The sequence below is a fragment of the Phodopus roborovskii genome, unplaced genomic scaffold (genome assembly GCF_943737965.1).
Source record: "Phodopus roborovskii unplaced genomic scaffold, PHOROB, whole genome shotgun sequence".
Lineage (NCBI taxonomy): Eukaryota > Metazoa > Chordata > Mammalia > Rodentia > Cricetidae > Phodopus > Phodopus roborovskii.
In genome coordinates this window covers 16,597,299-16,615,233 of record NW_026125052.1, presented here as the reverse complement: position 1 = coordinate 16,615,233, position 17,935 = coordinate 16,597,299, and the positions used below count along the sequence as shown (strand labels likewise).

Here is a 17,935-nt window from a genome sequence, read left to right as displayed (position 1 = left end):
ACTTGGTAGGATTTCCCCCTTAGATTTTTTTCCCCAAAGATCTGAGTGCTCTATCTGCAAGCACACCTTTATGCCTCAAGAGGGCACCAGACACCAATATAGATGGTTGTGAGCCACATGGTTTCTGGTAGTTGAACACTGGAAGAGCAGCCAGTGATTTTAACCATTAAGCCATCTCTCTAGTCCTTTCTTTTTAGACAGGTAGCTGGCTTTAAAAACTGCTACCCAAAGTACTGAGATTATAAAGATATGTGATAGCAATCCAGTTTTTTGTTTTCAAGACTGGCCCTTCTGGAACTCACTTTGTATACCAGGCTGGCCTCAAACTAATGAGGTCTGTCTGCCTGCTTCTGCCTCCCAAGTGCTGGGATCAAAGGCATGAGCCACCACCACCCAGGTCGTTTTTATAACTGTGTGAACAAGGGGCACCCACATACCATTGTGAAGACATGTTAGTAACATGACTTTTACAAGTTAGTACCATGTCGATTCTGGAGAATTATTTTATTAGGCTTGGCATCGGCACTAAGCCATCTTGGGCACACCTTCCCCCTAATTTTTTTTCTAATAGGGTTCAAGGTTAGGGTAGCATTTGCTGTCCTGGAACTCAGTCCAGGCTGGCCTCCAATTTAGATATCCGACTACCTCTGCTTCACCCTCACATGGGCCTATGATGTAGGTTCAGGGAAACAAACTAGTCCTAAGAAAATTAACTAGCCCTAGGATTTCTCTTTTAACTGATCTCTCCAGAGTCTAGGATGGTTAACTCCGCAGGTTTCCTCGATGCACCCAGGACTCTACTGTGTTGTGCTGAGACAGGACCCTTTTTTTTTATATTAGCACTTAAGCACCATGTCCCTTTCTAGGTTTTTTTTTTTTTTTTTTTTGATATGGTGTCACTATGTAACACTGTCTGGCCTCAACCTCAGAGACACACCTGCCTCTATACTGCTGTATGTCTATACTTTTTTGGGTGTGTTCCTGGAGGCATTCTTAACTTATTCTGTAAAGATGGCCTTGAAACTCAAGAGATCCCCCTGCCTCTCTGAGCTGGAATTAAAGGCATGAGCTTCTTTTCATGCAGTGTAGTCAAGCACCCAGGTTAGGATGAGATTCCTGATGGGAGAGGGGCTGAGCCTCACCCTTTCCTGCTTTGGTAGAATGCTGAACTGTTCTGAACCTTATTAAAAGGTCAAGGGCAGCTCCTGGGCAAAGGTTCAGTAAGTTCACTTTCTCCGAGGCTGTCAACCCATCAGAGGGTTCACATTTCCCCAGTGCCCCTTTCCAATGTCCTCTTATCCTTTTTGGATACACATGCAGCAGGCAGACACAAGTTTTCTGTTTTTTTTTTTTTTAAACTTTTAATGATGGAAACAAAAATATACCTAAAAGCGAAGCTTCTGGAAAAACCATTTGTTCTTCCCTGTCTTGTATCTAGAAAGAAAAAAAGAATGACATATGAAAAAAACGACAAATTCTTTCAGAAAGTAGCATTAACACTGCATTCAACAAATATAGGACTACTTACCGTTCCTCAAACTTGACCTTGGCTTCCCTCCTCGCCTTGCGTTTCAGAGCTGGGTCTCTAAAGACATCCTTGTTGACAACAGTTTTGTCCAAGGGGATGTCCACAGAGTACCTGGGCAATGGGAGCAGAGGCAGGATTAGGTAGGGACCTTATTCAGCCTAGCCTCGAGGGACCTGGGGGTGGGTGTCATCTAACTCATCCACTAAAGTCATGCTGCATCTTCATGCCACTCACTGGAAACCTCAACGAATATCCATTTCCACACACTTTTTAAAATTTATTTTATATAACAAAGTCCATTTAAATGAAAACAAACATTTATTGACAATATTTGGGAATTTGAGCGTTGTTCTTTCCAAACTACTTCCTGATGGTAACAATTTCCACACTCTTAAACACTGGGAAATGTCACTTTGCTTCATTTCTGAAACCACTTTTAAGAGAGACTCATCACACTTTACTTTCAATACAACAGTGGGCTATCTCTGTTTGGATCCTACTTGGCCAGGTGTGGCACACTTCTATAATTCCAGCACCCCAGAGGATGAGGTGAGATCCAGGACCAGCCTAAGCAGAGCAAACTAGACCATTAAGTAAAGACATGCTGCTGGGTCCCAATTCCTGTAGTTCCTTTGCTACCCATGTACTGAGACAGCATGTGCTGTGTCTGCCACTTTAAGGGCCTAGCAATGAAAACTGGCTTCTCACCAAACACTCTCACTATATAGCTCTGGCTGGCCCACAGCTTGAAGCTCCCCTGGCTTCAGTTGCCAAGCAGTAGGATCATAACAGCACTAGCACCTCAGCAGTCAAGAAATCACTTCTGGAGGGTGCCTGGAGACAGTTCAGTGGTTAAGAGCACACTGACTGCTCTTCCAGAGAACCCAAGTCCAATTCTCAGCAAATACACCCAGACAAAACATCTATACATACACAAAAAACTTTCACTCTATAGACTTGGCTAGCCTAGAACTTCAAGGAGACCTACCTGCCTGTCTCCTAAATGCTGGGATTAAAATGTAAGGTGTGTACCACAGCACCCAGCCTCAAGTGAATACAAGTGTGAAAAGATTTCTAATTGTGTGCATCTGTGCACATGGGAAGCCAGAAAAGGATGTCAGAACTCCAGGAGCTGAAGTACAGGCAGCCTTGAACGATGTAACATGAGTATGTTCTTGAAACTAAACTCAGTTTGCTCGGCAAGAATAAGCACCTGTAGCTGGGGAGTGGTGGTGCACGCCTTTAATCCCAGTGCTTAGGAGATAGAGACAGGCAGACCTTTCTGCCAGAACAGGTTCCAAAGCAATGCAGAGAAACCCTGTCTCCAAAAACCAATAAATAAGTAAAACCACCTTTATATAACTCTAGGGATTGAACTCTGATCACCAACAGCAGGCATAAACTCAGTCCCACAGACCAAAAGAAATCATCTTGTATTAACAGTGAGAGAAGGCAAATCAGACTGTCTTGTCAACCCTTGATGGACAACAAATACAGCAATCTTTACTTAATAAAAAAAAAAAAAATTCAATCCTACTTAGTTAAGTAACTGAAAACAAGGAAGGAGCTGAAGTTGGATGCTCACACCTGTAACCCAGAATACAGACATCAGATTTGCTAACATAAAAAAACACCTATTCAACACTTGGGAAGCAGAGACAGATGGATCGTTTGAGGCCAGTCTGGTCTACAGACCTAGTTCCAGGACAGCCAGGACTACACAGAGAAACCCTGTCTTTATATTAACAAACACCGGCCTTTTACCATAGCATCCACAAGGCTGTTTCTTCCTCAGGAGTGGAAATGAAAACCCATTTCCTGAAGGCTCACCTTGTGGGCATGAGGTGGTTGTAGTTATAAACTTTCACAAAAGACTTGATCTTTGATCGCTTGGCGATTTTCTTCTTGCCCATGGCAGCTGTCACTTTTCGGGGATAGCGGTCAATTCCAGCCACCAGGGCATGGCTGTAAGGGCGGTCTGAGGTGCCATCGTCAATGTTCTGAGGTGTGTGTGGGGGAACATAATAAAAAAGAAAATTAAATTATCTCTTGGGCCCACCTTGGTACAACTGTATGTTAATTAAATACACACACACTCTCCACACTTCATAACCACAATCACTCCGTGCTAAGTTTAAAGAGTAAACAGGACAGTAACTGTGAGCTAGTCAATGTTTATGCCCATCACAGGACTTTGCAAAAGCTTTTGAGGAATATGTAAAGATTCCATCAAAATATTTATGCACTCAGGCAGTTTAAGGCCAGCCTGGTTTACAAAGTGAGTTAGTTCCAGGACAGCCAGAGCTACAGAGAAACCCTGTCATGGAGGGAAAAGAGGTAATCATTTACAGTGATGCTAAGTCTATCTATCTCATCTATCAACTCCAGAGCTGGCAGTCTGGCCCCAGAGACCAGTCTCAAATGGCAGGAGCAGAAGCCAATGTCCTCAACAACTTCAGTAAATAAAGTCTCCTAGGCTAATGCACGAATCACACCCCACACCTTTAAGATGCTCAAAACACAACGACCACTATTACATATTTGAAGCCTATTCATACGGTGGAGAGTCAGGGTCCAAATCCAACTTACACTTGCTCCAGACCTATCACATGCATTTACCACATGCTTAGCCGCCAGGTCCATTGGTTACTGCTGGGAAAGGAGATTTAAATTCTGATCCTACCCATCCTGAACAATACTGCAACCCAACTTCCCGCGGGCAAGCCGAGGGTCTGGTACCTTCACGATGACGGCTTTGCGTCCGGAGTAGCGTCCAGCCAGGACCAGCACCACTTTCCCGGGTTTCATGAACTTGCCCATTTCTGCGGAAGAAAGACAAGGAGCGGCTCAGAATGTTGTAAAGCCTAAGGCCCAGGAGCCGAGTTCCTATGCGCGAGCCCGGGTGGTAGGCCCGCGACTTTAGATGGCTCGCTGCCGACAAGGCCACGCGGCCCGCAGGTTCTGCTTGAGCGACGCGACTCGCCACGAAGCCACCACAGGCTCAGAGTCTGAAGTGGCCCAGCCACGGATCCCGGGGCCGCGATGGCGGCGGATTGCAAGACCCTCTCCAGGCCTCTACTCACCGACAGCAAGTAGCCGGTTCCCAGCAGAAAGGAAAGAAGGCCACTTCCGCTAACCTTTCACCCTGCGGAGCGGCGGCTTCACTTCCTGTCCCGCCTTTCAGGCTCCGCTACGCCTCTCGGTTGGTGGTCAAAGTAGCTGGCGGAAGGAGTTCTTTGAGGTCGTGTCCGGCAGCGCGTTTATTTGAATCAAGCTTTATTAGCAGCACTAACGGCAGACAGGAACAGAGTTCAGCATCTAGCTAATGCAAGGAGGGGCAAACAGGACACGTGAGTCTGCGTTCTTTATGCTCGGTCGCTTCCTTCGTTGTAGTCCCCGATTCTGCCACTAGGTGGGGGACACAGTCTAAAATGTACTGTTTTGTCATGGAGCCAGGTTTTTATGTGGGGTACGCCTGTATTTCCAGGAGAGGTAGCTCCGAAGTTAGGAGCACTGTTTGCTCTTCCAAACGTCCTGAGTTCAATTCCCCGCAACCGCATGGCGGCTCACAGCCATCTATAATGAGATCTGGTGGCTCCACTGGTGTCCAAACGTGAATGCAGGCAGGACACTGTATATATAATAGGTAAAGATATACTTTTCAAGAGAGAGAGAGGAAAAAAGTAAAAGTCATAGGGAACAAAATGAGCTGTGCACTGTTAGGTAAAAACTAGATAAGGAAGATCAAACAAATGTTCTTATCTCTAATGGTCAACCCAATGATGTCAACTATTATTGACCAGAGTAAGCATGTGACACTCCTTTATTTTTAAAATTATAGACATATAACATATTTTAAGATTTTTTTTATTGAAGGTCAGATTTTGAGAGAGGGGTTTCTCTGTGTAACAGCTCTGGTTGTCTTGGAACCTACAGAGATTTGCCTTCCTCTGCGTCCCAAGTGCTGGGATTAAAGGTGTGTGCCACCAAAGCCCGACTTTTTATTTTTCATGTATGAGTATTTTGCTTGCATGTATGTGTGTGCACCAAGTAAGTGCCTAGTGTCCAAGGAGGTCAGAGAAGTGTTGAATTTCGTGGAATTGGTGTCACAGACGATTGTGTGCCCCTATGTCATTGCTGGAAATTGAACCTGTGTTCTCTCCAGGTCCTCTGCAAGAGCAGAGTGTACTCCTACACTATTGGGCCATCTCTCCAGCCCCTATTTATTAGTACTTCAAATGTTAATTTGTTTTGAAGGTTGTTTTTTGTTTTTGTTTTTTTCCGAGACAGGGTTTTTCTAAGTAACAGTTCTGGCTGTCCTGGAACTTGCTTTGTAGACCAGGCTGGCCTCAAACTCACAGAGATCCTCCTGCCTCTGTCTCCCGAGTGCTGGGATTGCAGGTGTGCACCTATACATCAAAGGCCTGAGTCTGCCACACAAGGTCTCAAGGATGGTTCCTGCAGCCCCCTTCTGAGTCTGATCCAGACTTGCCCAAACTTGTACAGATGTATCTAGAAATGATTAGACTAAACCTAGTCAATTAGAAATATACTAATGTAACTGCTGCTTGCTTAATCAGTTATGTAGTAGCTGTCCCTGAAACTCCCCTTGTGTGCTTAAAAGGAGCCTGCACGTCCTTGTCAGGGTCCCAGGGCCATCACCAGGTGAACGACTCCAAATGTATGCTGGTATAATAAATGCTGTTTGCTGTTACATACTATTTGAGTCTGGAATACTATTTTGGCATTGCCTTGGACCCTACAATCTCTATGAAGGAGCAGCTGACCAGTTCGTTCATCTTCTTCCACTTAGCTTGATGTCCACACATTAACTTCCCTAGGCATCTTGGCTTCCATGATGCTCAGTGTGAGCCTGCAGGTTCATATTGAGATCTCCTGAAGGCTGCCTCCTGACTGACAAGTGTCACCCCAGGATCACTGCATTGGAGAACACAAAGTATGAAGCACTGGAGAGAGACCCTAGGTACCTGCCTGGCAAAAATGAACAAGGAGGAAATGTCTTGGACAAACTACCATGTAGCTCAGTAAGAAGATCGTGCAGAGTGGAGCCCATGAGTATAATCCCAAGGCCCAGGAGGCAGTAAATAGAGCATCAGAATTTCAAGGTATTGAACTAATTCCACAGGCGAGTCATAGAACTCCGGCTCCCACACACAAATATAAGTTAAAGCAGTACAGGAGCAAATCTGGGTCATGCCATAGAGCTAGGCCAGTTCTCACTCACCCTAAACACTGACAGCCTGATGAGTGGACTTAACAGTACCAATTTCCAGAAGCAGCATGTGTGACAACATCCACTGCAATGTAGCAAGATGAATGAAAACAATCATAGCACTTTTGGGAGAGTCTGATCAGGCAAAAACAATACACATACAAACCCACTACTGCCAGCAAATCCTGGCTTGATCCAGGGTAGAGAGGGAGTAGACAGTCCCTAAAGAAATAACTGACCTAGATTACAAGGGCTGATAGGACTAGAGAAACTTAGAAAGCAGAAGGAAGCTATGGGCTTTGCCAAACAGCTACACAAAATATTATAATTTTATTATCAATCACCGATATATCATTATTTGTGATATTTTACAATTATCTTTTTTTCTCCTGGGAGTGGTGCTGAGGATTGAAAAACAGGACCCCAGACAAGCCAGGCATGCAGTCTACCACTGAGCTGCATCCCAAGCCCCGAAACACTTTTCTGTCTCATAGGGAAATTGCATTTATTTCCATTAAATGTCAATGATGCATCCTAAGTGACATGTCATTGAAACGAGTTAAAGTGTACTTCACGGGAACAAAGTGCAGGAGGCAGTTTAGTTCACACATCTTCGGGAGTGCTGGAGCAAGGGCCCCCTGGCAGCTGAAGGACAGGAGTCAAGTTCACAGCCGTGCAGGCATATGAAAATAAGTGATAATCCCCCGGCCCAAGAGCTGCTGAGCACACTAAGATCAAACCATCCCTGTCAGACATTCTTCAGGTCAGGTAGTGTGAGCGGGTCACAAGCCAGAGGCTGTGCCACTCACCCTGTGTGTTCTGTGAGTTCTTGAGTGACAAGGACTTTTTTGAATGCTTTCATTTCCAAAGACTGTGTCAGTCCTGAGAGGGTCACAGAAGAAAGTGACTTTCCAGAGATAGTACCTGACATCAGTTGTCGTTCTTCGTAACTGGAAGAGCACTGTCTGTGAGAATTACCTCAGCAGGGAGATTCCGTTCTCATCTTAGACTCACACTAAAACTCCCACAGAAAGACGGGGAACCAGAATTCCTAACTGGATTACGGTTCTGGCCCTAAGGCTCTCACAGCTGCTCCTGAGGGAGACTGCTCCCAACTGAACTAGCAGGAGCCTCACATTCAGGGTCTTTCAGAGCTCCCTCACTGGGACTTACTTGCTGCCACGAAGAGAACGGGGACCCCACCTGCGGTTTCTTTTTTTTTTTTTTTTTTTGGTTTTTTGAGACAGGGTTTTTCTGTATTGCTTTGGAGCCTGTCCTGGAACTCACTCTGTAGACCACACTGACCTCAAACTCATAGAGATCCGCCTGCCTCTGCCTCCCAAGTGCTAGGATTAAAGGCGTGCGCCACCAACGCCCGGCCCAACCTGTACTTTCTAAAAAGCAGATATGCCACAGTGAGCTGGGCATCAGCTATGTGTGGTAACTGATTTTGTTAACGCAGTGGGACAGATGTACTGTGGTGGGCTGGGGTGGCTCTCTGCTTGCTTTCAAGTGTCCCAAGCTTGGCTGTGTGCATGCTTTCCAGGCCCACACCCCTGAGCGACAGACACCTCTAGTCCTGATACTCTTTTTCAGATTTTATTAAACTGGTCTATGTTTGGGCAGGGGCGCACACGTTCCACACAGTTCATGTATGGAGGTAAGAGGATAATTTGTGAGAGGACTCTCCCTGTATCATGTGGGTCTCCAGCATCACTCAGATTGTCAGGTGTGATGCAAGCATCTTTACCTGGTGAACCATCTCTCTGACACTATTTTTGATGACAGTCTCTGGCACATCTTTCTATTACGCTAGGAGGAAAACAGACTTTGCCTCCATTTGGCTGACCACCTGAAAAGGGTTTAAGAAAAATGTCTGTAACCTTCCCTCTAGCTCCCTGGCTGGTACTCAGAACCCTAAGACCTCTACCTCTTTAAAGTAAGGCATGTGGGGCCCAAGGTCAGGCTAATCTTCAAAAGGCATCCTTGATGTTCTTGAGCTGGCGCACCGCCAAGTCTACGGGAAGGCTGAACTTGAGGCTGCTGAGGCGGCTGAGCAAGTTGAGGGCACTCTCGAAACCTGTGTGAGCCATGTAGCTCCAGGGCTGGTAATGGGGCTCGATGAGGGACCCTGACTTGCAGATGAGGTTCACCCAGGACACCAGGCGCTGCTCATTCAGTGCCATGCATACCAACGCCTTCAGCTCTGAGTCAGCACTGCGCTTGAAAGGGTCGTGCTCTGTCAGCACCAGGTGGATGGCTGTCAGAAGGCTCTGTTTGGGGGTCACGGTGCTGCCACCCATTACAGGAAGGGCAAACGACTGTGAGAGCTTCCGGGCTGGGGATTCCACATATGCACGGCCATTCTTGGCATGATAGTACTTTACAAAGAGCTCCCAGGGGTGCATGGTCTCGGGGGCTGAGGAGAAGGCTGGCAACAAACAAGCAATGGGGGCCATGACAAGGCTCATCCCAGAGGAGGTGGCATATAGTCCGTGGGCCAGCAGGTCCCTCACAGCCACTGTCAGCTCCTTCCGCACAGCCATGGTCAGCTCATCCTTGCCTCCTAGAGAGAGGTCCTGGAGGTTGGCCGAAGTGATGACATGGTCATGTGGCTGATGTCTCAAGGCTAGCTGCTTTACTCTGTCTACTGACACTTCCAGCCGTTTCAGTAAGGGAGAGTAGTCTCTGTCTGCCTGACCCCTCTGCCACAAGGACTGAGGGATCTGGCCTGTGGCACAGCCCAACTGGCTGACAGCAAAGATCTGCAGCACAGCCAGCGCTCGACGCATCAGGTGTAGCCCCGTTTCCCGGACTCTCTTCACGTCTTCTGCCTTTGCTGCTTAGAAAACAGTGATTTGTTAGAAAGAGGCCAAGATGACATAGAACATTCAACAAGTTACAAGCCGAGAGCAAGTCCTGCTCCCAAGCCATAGGCACTGGTGCCACATGAAGGCAAGGATGTAGCTGGACTGACTTTTTTTTGGCTGATGATACTAACTGTAATTGAGATACTGTGCAGACATCCATTTCTAGTACACAATTCAGGCTGCTGGCTTTTTCACCCAGGATCTTGCTGTCATGGCAATCATCACCTCTCAGCCTCCCTATTGCTGGGATTTCAAGAAGGCACCACCATGTCCAGGTTGGCCTCAAACTCTATCTTCCTGCCTCAGTTTCTCCAGTGGTAGGATTACAGGTGTATGCTACATGCTCAGCTTCTTTGGTTTTGTTTTTTGGTGTTCACGATTAAATCCAGAACTCTAGGCTCTATCCACAATAGACATATACTAGCCACCTCTCCCAGATCTAGTCATTTTCTTTTAAAGTTATAGTTAAGAATTGTACATACCTTGCCAGGTGTTGGTGGCACACAACTTTAATCCCAGCACTTGGGAGGCAGAGGCAGGAGGATCTCTGTGAGTTTGAGACCAGCCTGGTCTACAAGAGCTAGTTCTAGGACAGTTTCTAAAGCTTCAGAGAAACCCTGTGTCAAAAAACAAAACCCAAAAAAAAAAAAAAAAAAAAAAAAAAAAAAAGAATTGTACGTACATCATCATATTAGAATGTTTTTATCATGCCTCAAAGATACCCTGTATCATTATAATTTCCTCTGCCCCATTTGTTCTTAAGACTCAAGCAATCACTAATTCATTCGCGTGTGTGTGTGTGTGTGTGAATGCTCTTAAGGGCAGAGGACAACCAGAGAGAGTCAGTTCTCTCCTTCCACCGTGTAGTTCAGGGAGCCAGCCACGTCCCCAGGCTTCTCAGCAAGGACTTTTGCCTGCCGAGCCAATCTACAGCTCTTTCTTTTTGCTATATAGAATCTCGGTGTGTAGTCCAGATTGGCCTTGAACATTTCTTTTCAATTATTTTTTCATTTTAAGTGCATTGGTGTTCTGACTGCATATACATCTGTGTGAGGGTGTCAGATGTTGGAGTTAAATACAGTTCTAAGATGCGATGTGGAATTGAACCCGGGTCCTCTGGAAGAGCCACATTCAATCCCTAAGCCCTCTTTCCAGGTCCTAACCTTGAATTTTCAATCCTCCTGCTTCTACCTCCCACTATCTGCTTTTGTAGTCTGTGCATTCTAGGAACTGTACTTACTTTTGCTGGCCCCTGGGGGCAGTGTGCTGCTGCCCATTCTGGTGGAGCTGTTTTCTGTCTTCCCGCTGGCCTTGCACTCACAGTGTCCACTTGTCTGCAAGGGGCTTCCCACTTCATCTGTCATCAGAAGTTACAAAACCAAGACACTTATTTATACCCTTCATAGCACATTTGTATTTTTTATTCTTTTTTTAGTTTAGGTTTTTCAAGACAGGGTTTCTCTGTGTAGCTTTGTAGACCAGGCTGGCCTTGAACTCACAGAGATCTACCTGCCTCTGCCTCCCAAGCTGGGACCAAAGGTGTGCGCCACCACTGCTGGGCCTCATAATAGATTTTTACAGAGAAAAGGATAGTTAATAATTCCTACTGTATGACCAGAATTTTATAAATTATTGTGTTTCACTGTGTAAAGGTGTCTGGTACAGCATAGCTGGCTCAATAAATATTTGCTTAGCAAATGAAGAATGAATCATCCCCAGTGAAGAGAGTAAAACTAAGAGGGGAGGAATCTGCCGAGGACATGAGCCAGCACTGGCCCTGAAAGACATGCTTTGAGATAATGCTCTTTCCATTCTTCTGTGGCACACATAAGAGCAGCCTAGCCTGGCGCCCACTCTAATTAAACAGGCTGGCCTATAAGTGAGAGGTCTGCCAGTCTCTGCCTCTGCATTCAAGGACTAAAGGCATGCAGAACCTCATCCATTTCAACTCTTAAATTCTCTTAAACACAGTGAGAAGTGGCCCCTTTAGATACCAGTTCTCAGACCACACCAACTACTACACTGTTCAGGCTTCTGCTTCCCAGATGCCTCTAACCTTGGATGAAGCTGATGAACATCTCAAGGTCTCGGATCTGGGTTTTCAGTTGCTCAACCAACTGCTCTTTCACCCGAGCTGGGTTGACAATCTGAGCCACTGCTGCGTCCACACGCTGACGAAGCTCCTCAGTTGACAGGGAACTGATGTCCTCATTCAGATTCATGTCCAGTTTCTTTATTAACTCATCGATGATCACCTATCAAAACCACAGCAATGAGTGTAACCTTTGCAATGTTCAAAGAGGGTTAGGGAGGAGAATCTTAGTGAGGCTTCTATGTCCAAACATAAATAAAATTGGAACAGACCTTCAGGAGAAAATGATGCTGCTGCTGATTAAGATGAGGATGGCCTGAGTAATGGCTCCTCAGATAAAAGCACTTGTTATACAAGCCTGGTGGCCGAGTTATACCCTCAGAATCCACATAAAGGTGGAAGGAGAGAAACGTGTACTGTGGCACATGAGCATCCACTTTCATACAACTGTACAGCGTTGATGGCCTATATAACAAGTTAGTGGCCAGCCCAGGCTAAATAACTGTCTCAAAAAACAAACAAGCTGGGCAGTGGAAGCAAATACCTTTAATCCCAGCACTTAGGAGGCAGAGATGGGCAGATCACTGGGAGTTCAAGGACAGCCTGGTCTACAAAGTGAATACCAGGACAACCAGGCTACAAAGAAACCCTGTCTCAAACAACCAACCAAATAAACAAACAAAACAAAACAAGCTGGGTGGTGGTGGCTCAGGCCTTTAATTCCAGCACTAGGAAGGCAGAGGCAGGCAAATCTCTGTTGAGTTCGAGGCCAGCCTGGTCTACAAAGCGATTTCCAGGACAGGCTCCAAAGCAATACAGAGAAACCCTGTTTCAAAAAAACAACAAAACAAAAGAACACATAGTTCCTTTTGATCAGAAATGGCACCCCTCATGCACTGTGAGCTCACCATGCCAGTTAACTTCCTCCTTTAGATCAAGCTGAATGATCCAAAGTGGCTAGAGAGCTTCATATTTGGGCTGGAGAGATGGGCCAGCAGTGAAGAGTGCCAGCACTCTTCCAGAGGACCAGGTTTGGGTTCCCAGCACCCATATGGCAGCTAACAATCTTTGTAACTCCACTTTAGAGGGCCTGCCACCTTCTTCTGGCTCCCAGGGCATGAAGTGCCATGGAAGGTACACAGACCTATATGCAGGCAAAACACTCATACATATAAAATAAAAATAAATAAAATCTCCCAAACCTTGGGAAGCAGAAGCAGATGGATCCCTGTGGGTTCAAGGTCAGCCCCGTCTGCAGAGTGAGTTCTAGGATAACCAGAGCTACACAGAAAAACCCTGTCTTAAAAAACAAAACAAAACAAAAGCTCCCCAAAACCTCATACTTGCTCTAAAGGCTTCAAGTGAATATATCCTTCTTATTGATGAAAACAAATGATAAAGAAACTTTGAAAGGAAGGGAACAAGAAAGAGAGACTGGTTCCAGGAAATAGCAAACTTTCCCTTTGATTTGTACCCGGGATTCTTGGTAAGGCCTTGGGGGAGGCTATGCTGGAATATCACCAGCAGGAATACATTAACCATAAGAAATGCTGGAGCCACTTCTGAGGACTGCTTACCCGTTGTCTTTCCAAGACCACGGACTGCGGCAAGGAATCATAACTGCCCTCCTGATACGCAAAGGTTTCCAGGTCATCCAGCTGGGTCTTGAGCTGCAGAATCAATTCTTTCTGCTTTTCCCTCTGGGTTTCTAGGCGCTCTCGTTTTTCCTGCTCACTCTATGAAGAGAAAAACACTTGGGTCTATTTCACAGAAAAGAGAAGCCAAGGGCACTTTATAGAACTTGGGCCAATAATGACCAGGAAAATACAAAACATTTCCAAACAATTCAATGAAAACAATTGACAAGGCAGGTTCAGCAGTAAAAACATACTTCCCTCAAAGCAGCTGATTACATGTGTGTTTTTCTTTTTTTTTTTTTTTTTTTTTTTTGGTTTTTGGAGACAGGGTTTCTCTGTGTTAGCCCTAGTTGTCTTGGAACTCACTCTGTAGACCAGGCTGGCTTCAAACTCAGAGATCCACCTGCTTCTGATTCCCAAGTGCTGGGTTTAAAGGCCTGCACCCCTGTATCCCTATACATGTGTTTTAAAAAAATGGTCACTCCTTTATTGGAAACAGGACATAAACACAATGAAGCCTTTTGTTAAAAGAATTGTTTTTCAAAGGTCTAGTCAGGAGAGAAAAAACTTAGGTACGATGGCCTCCTGGAGTTAAAGGTGTCATCTTTATGGCCAGTTAAGTCAGTATAATTCCTCACTAGTCAGTTTAAACCAATTTTGCTAAACCGTCTGGGGGAATGAACCTTGTATGGTGGCTTGTGCAGACTCAAGGATTAGAAGTTCTAGTCCAGCATGAGCTAGATAGCTAGTCTAAAGCTAGGCTGGGCTTTATGAGACCCCCATCTCAAAAAGCAAGGCCTGGGGATTTGAGTATAGAGAAAGACTTTATATAGAGAGAAAACCAGTTTTCTGAAATTTCAAAGCTGCTAGGAAAGGTTATAGCAATTTCGGTAAAACGGGAAACAATGACATGTCAGTACCTAAGGCACAGAAATACAGAGAAGCCAAGTCACAGGGGTGGGAAGGTAACAATGTGGTATGTGGGCATATGTGTGTGTTAGGTTTCTCTGAGGATGATCCCTTTTTCATGGCAATCACCACATGGCTTCTGTCTTTAAGTTATTAAAAGTCTTTCACAGTGATCAAGTTTTGACAACATGTTCTTAGACACTGGGTCTTCATCTCTGAGTACAAATCCTAAACAAAACAAAAAGCAAGCCAGACATGTCCTTGTTCACTTCTACTCCTCAGTGAGTTTCAGACCAGTCTGGATTGCATACACATACAGACTGAAACTGAAAAAACAAAACAAAACAAACAAACAAATTAAAACCAACCAAACAACAACAACAAACAAAGGAGGAGAGGCAGTAAGTCACTTGTGGCATAAGACTGCATTTTAAACTAGGATCTACACGGTAGTAAACTTGATGTAGGGTTGTACTTCCAAGCCCTCAAGAAGCAAGGTGTGAGAAAGAACAGATGAAAAACAAATAATTAACTTTTCGCTCAACTTCTTAAAAAGTAATTGTTGTTCTTTTTTTAGCTTCGTTGAGCATGAAAGCAAGCCTCAGGATACTCTTCTATCCTTCCTGAGTCTTACTGCTTTTTCTCAGAGCCCCCTTCTCTTTCTCAGCTCAGTAACTAGGTCTCCACTGGAAGCTTTCTCTGATTTTCTCTAGGCACAACAAGTCATTCCTTCCTTTGTATTGTGTACATTTACTCATTATAGTATTTGTTTAGTACCTGTGTCTACTAATCTACAAACTCCTAAAGGGCAAAGGTCTTGAATTTCAACCCTAATATACCTAGATTTGAGCCCAGGATGAGGGGAATTCTCAGTGCATAGTTCTTTTCTGCCTTAAAAAAATATTTTTAAAATTTTATTTTATGCTTACGGATATTTTGTCTGCATGTATGTTTATGTACCATGTGAGGGCCTGGTGTCCATGGAGGCCAGAAGAGGGGGGAATCCAATCCTTTGGAACAGGGTTTGTAGACAGTTGTGGGCTGCCATCTTGATGCTGGGAATCAAACCTGGGTTCTCTGCAGCAACAGCCAGCGCTCTTAACTGCTGAACCATCTCTCCAGCCCTCAGTACATATTTGTTATGTGTTTTTGGACTGAATTAGGTACAGAATAACAAATTCCAAATAATGAACTCTGGCTGGAGGATGTTATCTAATCAGTCAAAAAAGAAAGAAACGAAGGATAGTCTATCTTTGTCATCCTGTTGTGAAGCCAAGGAAGAAAGAAACCAGCTATAAATCCGTGTTTGTTTCCATGGCTACGCCTGCCAAAGTCTGTCACTTGCTGTCGTAGTTACAGCGTATTTGCTGGAGTGGAGCAAACAAATTTAACAGAGAGAACAACAGTAAGTTCTGGGGCAAGGCAGGAAATAATAGATTTAATTTCCAGGACAAAATGAGATAACGTTTAAAGTAATTTGGAGAGGCTTGGGACGTAGCTAAATTGGTGAGGCGCCTGCCTAGCATGTACTAGATGCTAGGTTCAGAGACAACACTGGATAACTGGGTATGGTCCCTATGCCTGTAATCTCAGTATTCAGAAGATGGAGGCAAGAGCCACTCAAATATATTAAAAAAAAAATTCAAGATTATTCTATAGCAAGTTCAAAGGCAGCCTTAGCTAGAGAAACTGCCATTAAAAAAAAAAAATTACGGGGTTAGTGGGGGCACATGCCTTAATCTCAGCACTCAGAAGGCAGTGGTAGGCGGATCAAGGCCAGCCTAGTCTACAAAGCTAAATAGAGAAATCCTGTCTCAAGGGGGGGGGGGGGATTCAGCGGCTTAATAGGTAGACAGAGCACAATATTTTATGGCATTACACTGAAAATTTTTCTGAAAGTGACAATGAACGATAGAAAGTGCCATGTCTACACAGGACCTTTCATGCCATTCACTACTGAACCGGGGCTGGCTACAAGTAATCACCTAGTCTAACTTTTAAGTCTGGGCAAGGAGATATGAGAAGGAAGGAACTGGAAACAGTTCAGATTGACAAAAGCCAATAACTGCTACCGATAAGTTTTCCTGGCTAAGCCATTATGACTGAGAAGGCCATATGTGGACTGTAGTCTACAGAATAGGAAGGGGAAAGACAGCTGTCCCAAAACTTCCAGCTTCCAGAGATGCTAAGTGTGTAAGAAACCTTCCCTTGGTGTGGCTTACACAATTTCACTGCATTCTTCATTGTACTGAGCAGCTTGAAGACATTGCTAGGAATTCCTTATCTTCAGGAGGCATGTTTCTTTCCACTACCAAGAGAAGGTGTGGTAGCACATACTTTTAAGTCCAGGACTCCAGAAGCAGAGGCAGGCGGATCTCTGTGAGTTCAAGGCCAGCCTGGTCTACAGAGTGAATTTCAGGGCAGCCAAGGCTCCACAGGGAAAACCTATCTCGAAACAGCCCCCCCCCCAAAAAAATAAGAGAGAAGGTCTTTATTTACCAAACCTCTCACTGAGATAAAACAGCATAAAGATTACAGCCTATTTATGAGGAAAAAAAAAAAAAGCACGGGGTGGGTGAATTTACATTTCCATGGATTCCAATTCAATTCACTTCCCACTTCTCCCGCCCCCCCCCCCCCGCGCGCTCATCTATGAGCAAGTGAAGTGTCCAGGGCTGGAGGCATATCTCCTGGTAAAGCTTGTGACATACATACACACACGAGATAAAAAAAAGGTGTGGGTAAGGCAAACAGAGGCAGCGCTGCTTCCATTACCCACTGCCTTTTCAATGCTCGCCCTATGTCTTTCTGCATCCTCCTGTCTGCAGCGTCTGTATCCTGCATTCGCGTACCTTTGACACATCCAGTTCGCCGCTCTCACCCTGTCTGCCTCGGTTCACCGCTGCATCACCACCCACACACTCCCTGCCTGCCCCACCCTCACGCCCAGCCGGACCCAGCCCCTAACTCACCTGGTCCTCGCCCCGCACTCGTGGCCGGCCCTCGGGAAGCCCACTTCCTTCGTCGTCGCCGCAGGGGTCTTCCAGCCCCTCGTATCCCAGGACGTGAGGACAGCCGCGGAAGGCGAAGTCTTCGAGCTCGCGCAGGAGACGCTGCTGCTCGGCCGGCGCCCCGCGCACTACCTGGCGCAGGCGGAACTGCACCTGCGCGAAGTGCGAGGACAGCGCGAGCAGGGCCGAGTCCAGCTGCCGCCGTTCGGCTTGCAGTCGCCTCAGCGTGCGGACGGTCGCGTCGGGAGGAGAGCCCGCAGCCGCTCCAGGCTCCTCGGCTGCCGCCTCCTCCGAGAACGCCGCCGCCCCAGGCCCGGCCTCGGCCACAGCCCCCACTGGGGCCCAGCGCACGGCCTCACAAGGTGGCAGCGACTCCTCCTCGTCTTCCTCTTCTTCGTCCTTCGCCTTTGGCCCGAAGGCCGTCACTACAGTGGCCAGCTCCGTAGCCACTTCCACGGCCGCCATCTTCCCGGAAACGCCGTCGCACGTCAGTCGCGCCCCCTTGCTGCCATGACAACGGGCGCTGGCAGAGAAGCCGGGAGGAGAGGTGGGCGGGGCCTGTGTGCCTCCAGTCTCCCGAGGGCCCGCCCCCTCCCCTTGAGACTGCTTTAGTGCCTACTGAGAATTAGACCCGCGAGTACTTTGCGTTGGAGGA

The 17,935-nt window shown here is 46.2% G+C and overlaps 2 protein-coding genes across 2 annotated transcripts; both read right to left on the bottom strand.

Annotated features, from left to right (window-relative positions):
• Positions 1-1,341: 1,341 nt before the first annotated feature.
• Rpl27 (ribosomal protein L27) lies at positions 1,342-4,745 on the bottom strand. Its single transcript, XM_051177537.1, has 5 exons — positions 4,612-4,745; positions 4,268-4,350; positions 3,359-3,528; positions 1,529-1,639; positions 1,342-1,434 (listed from the first exon to the last, which is right to left on the bottom strand). The coding sequence occupies exons 2-5, from the start codon at positions 4,346-4,348 to the stop codon at positions 1,386-1,388; spliced, it is 411 nt and encodes a 136-aa protein (XP_051033494.1). The 5' UTR covers positions 4,349-4,350; positions 4,612-4,745; the 3' UTR covers positions 1,342-1,385.
• Positions 4,746-7,072: 2,327 nt separating this feature from the next.
• Positions 7,073-17,772, bottom strand: Rundc1 (RUN domain containing 1). Its single transcript, XM_051177480.1, has 5 exons — positions 17,242-17,772; positions 13,301-13,459; positions 11,688-11,886; positions 10,872-10,988; positions 7,073-9,600 (listed from the first exon to the last, which is right to left on the bottom strand). Exons 1-5 carry the CDS (start codon positions 17,743-17,745, stop codon positions 8,735-8,737), a joined length of 1,845 nt encoding a protein of 614 aa, XP_051033437.1. The 5' UTR covers positions 17,746-17,772; the 3' UTR covers positions 7,073-8,734.
• Between the last annotated feature and the right edge of the window lie 163 nt (positions 17,773-17,935).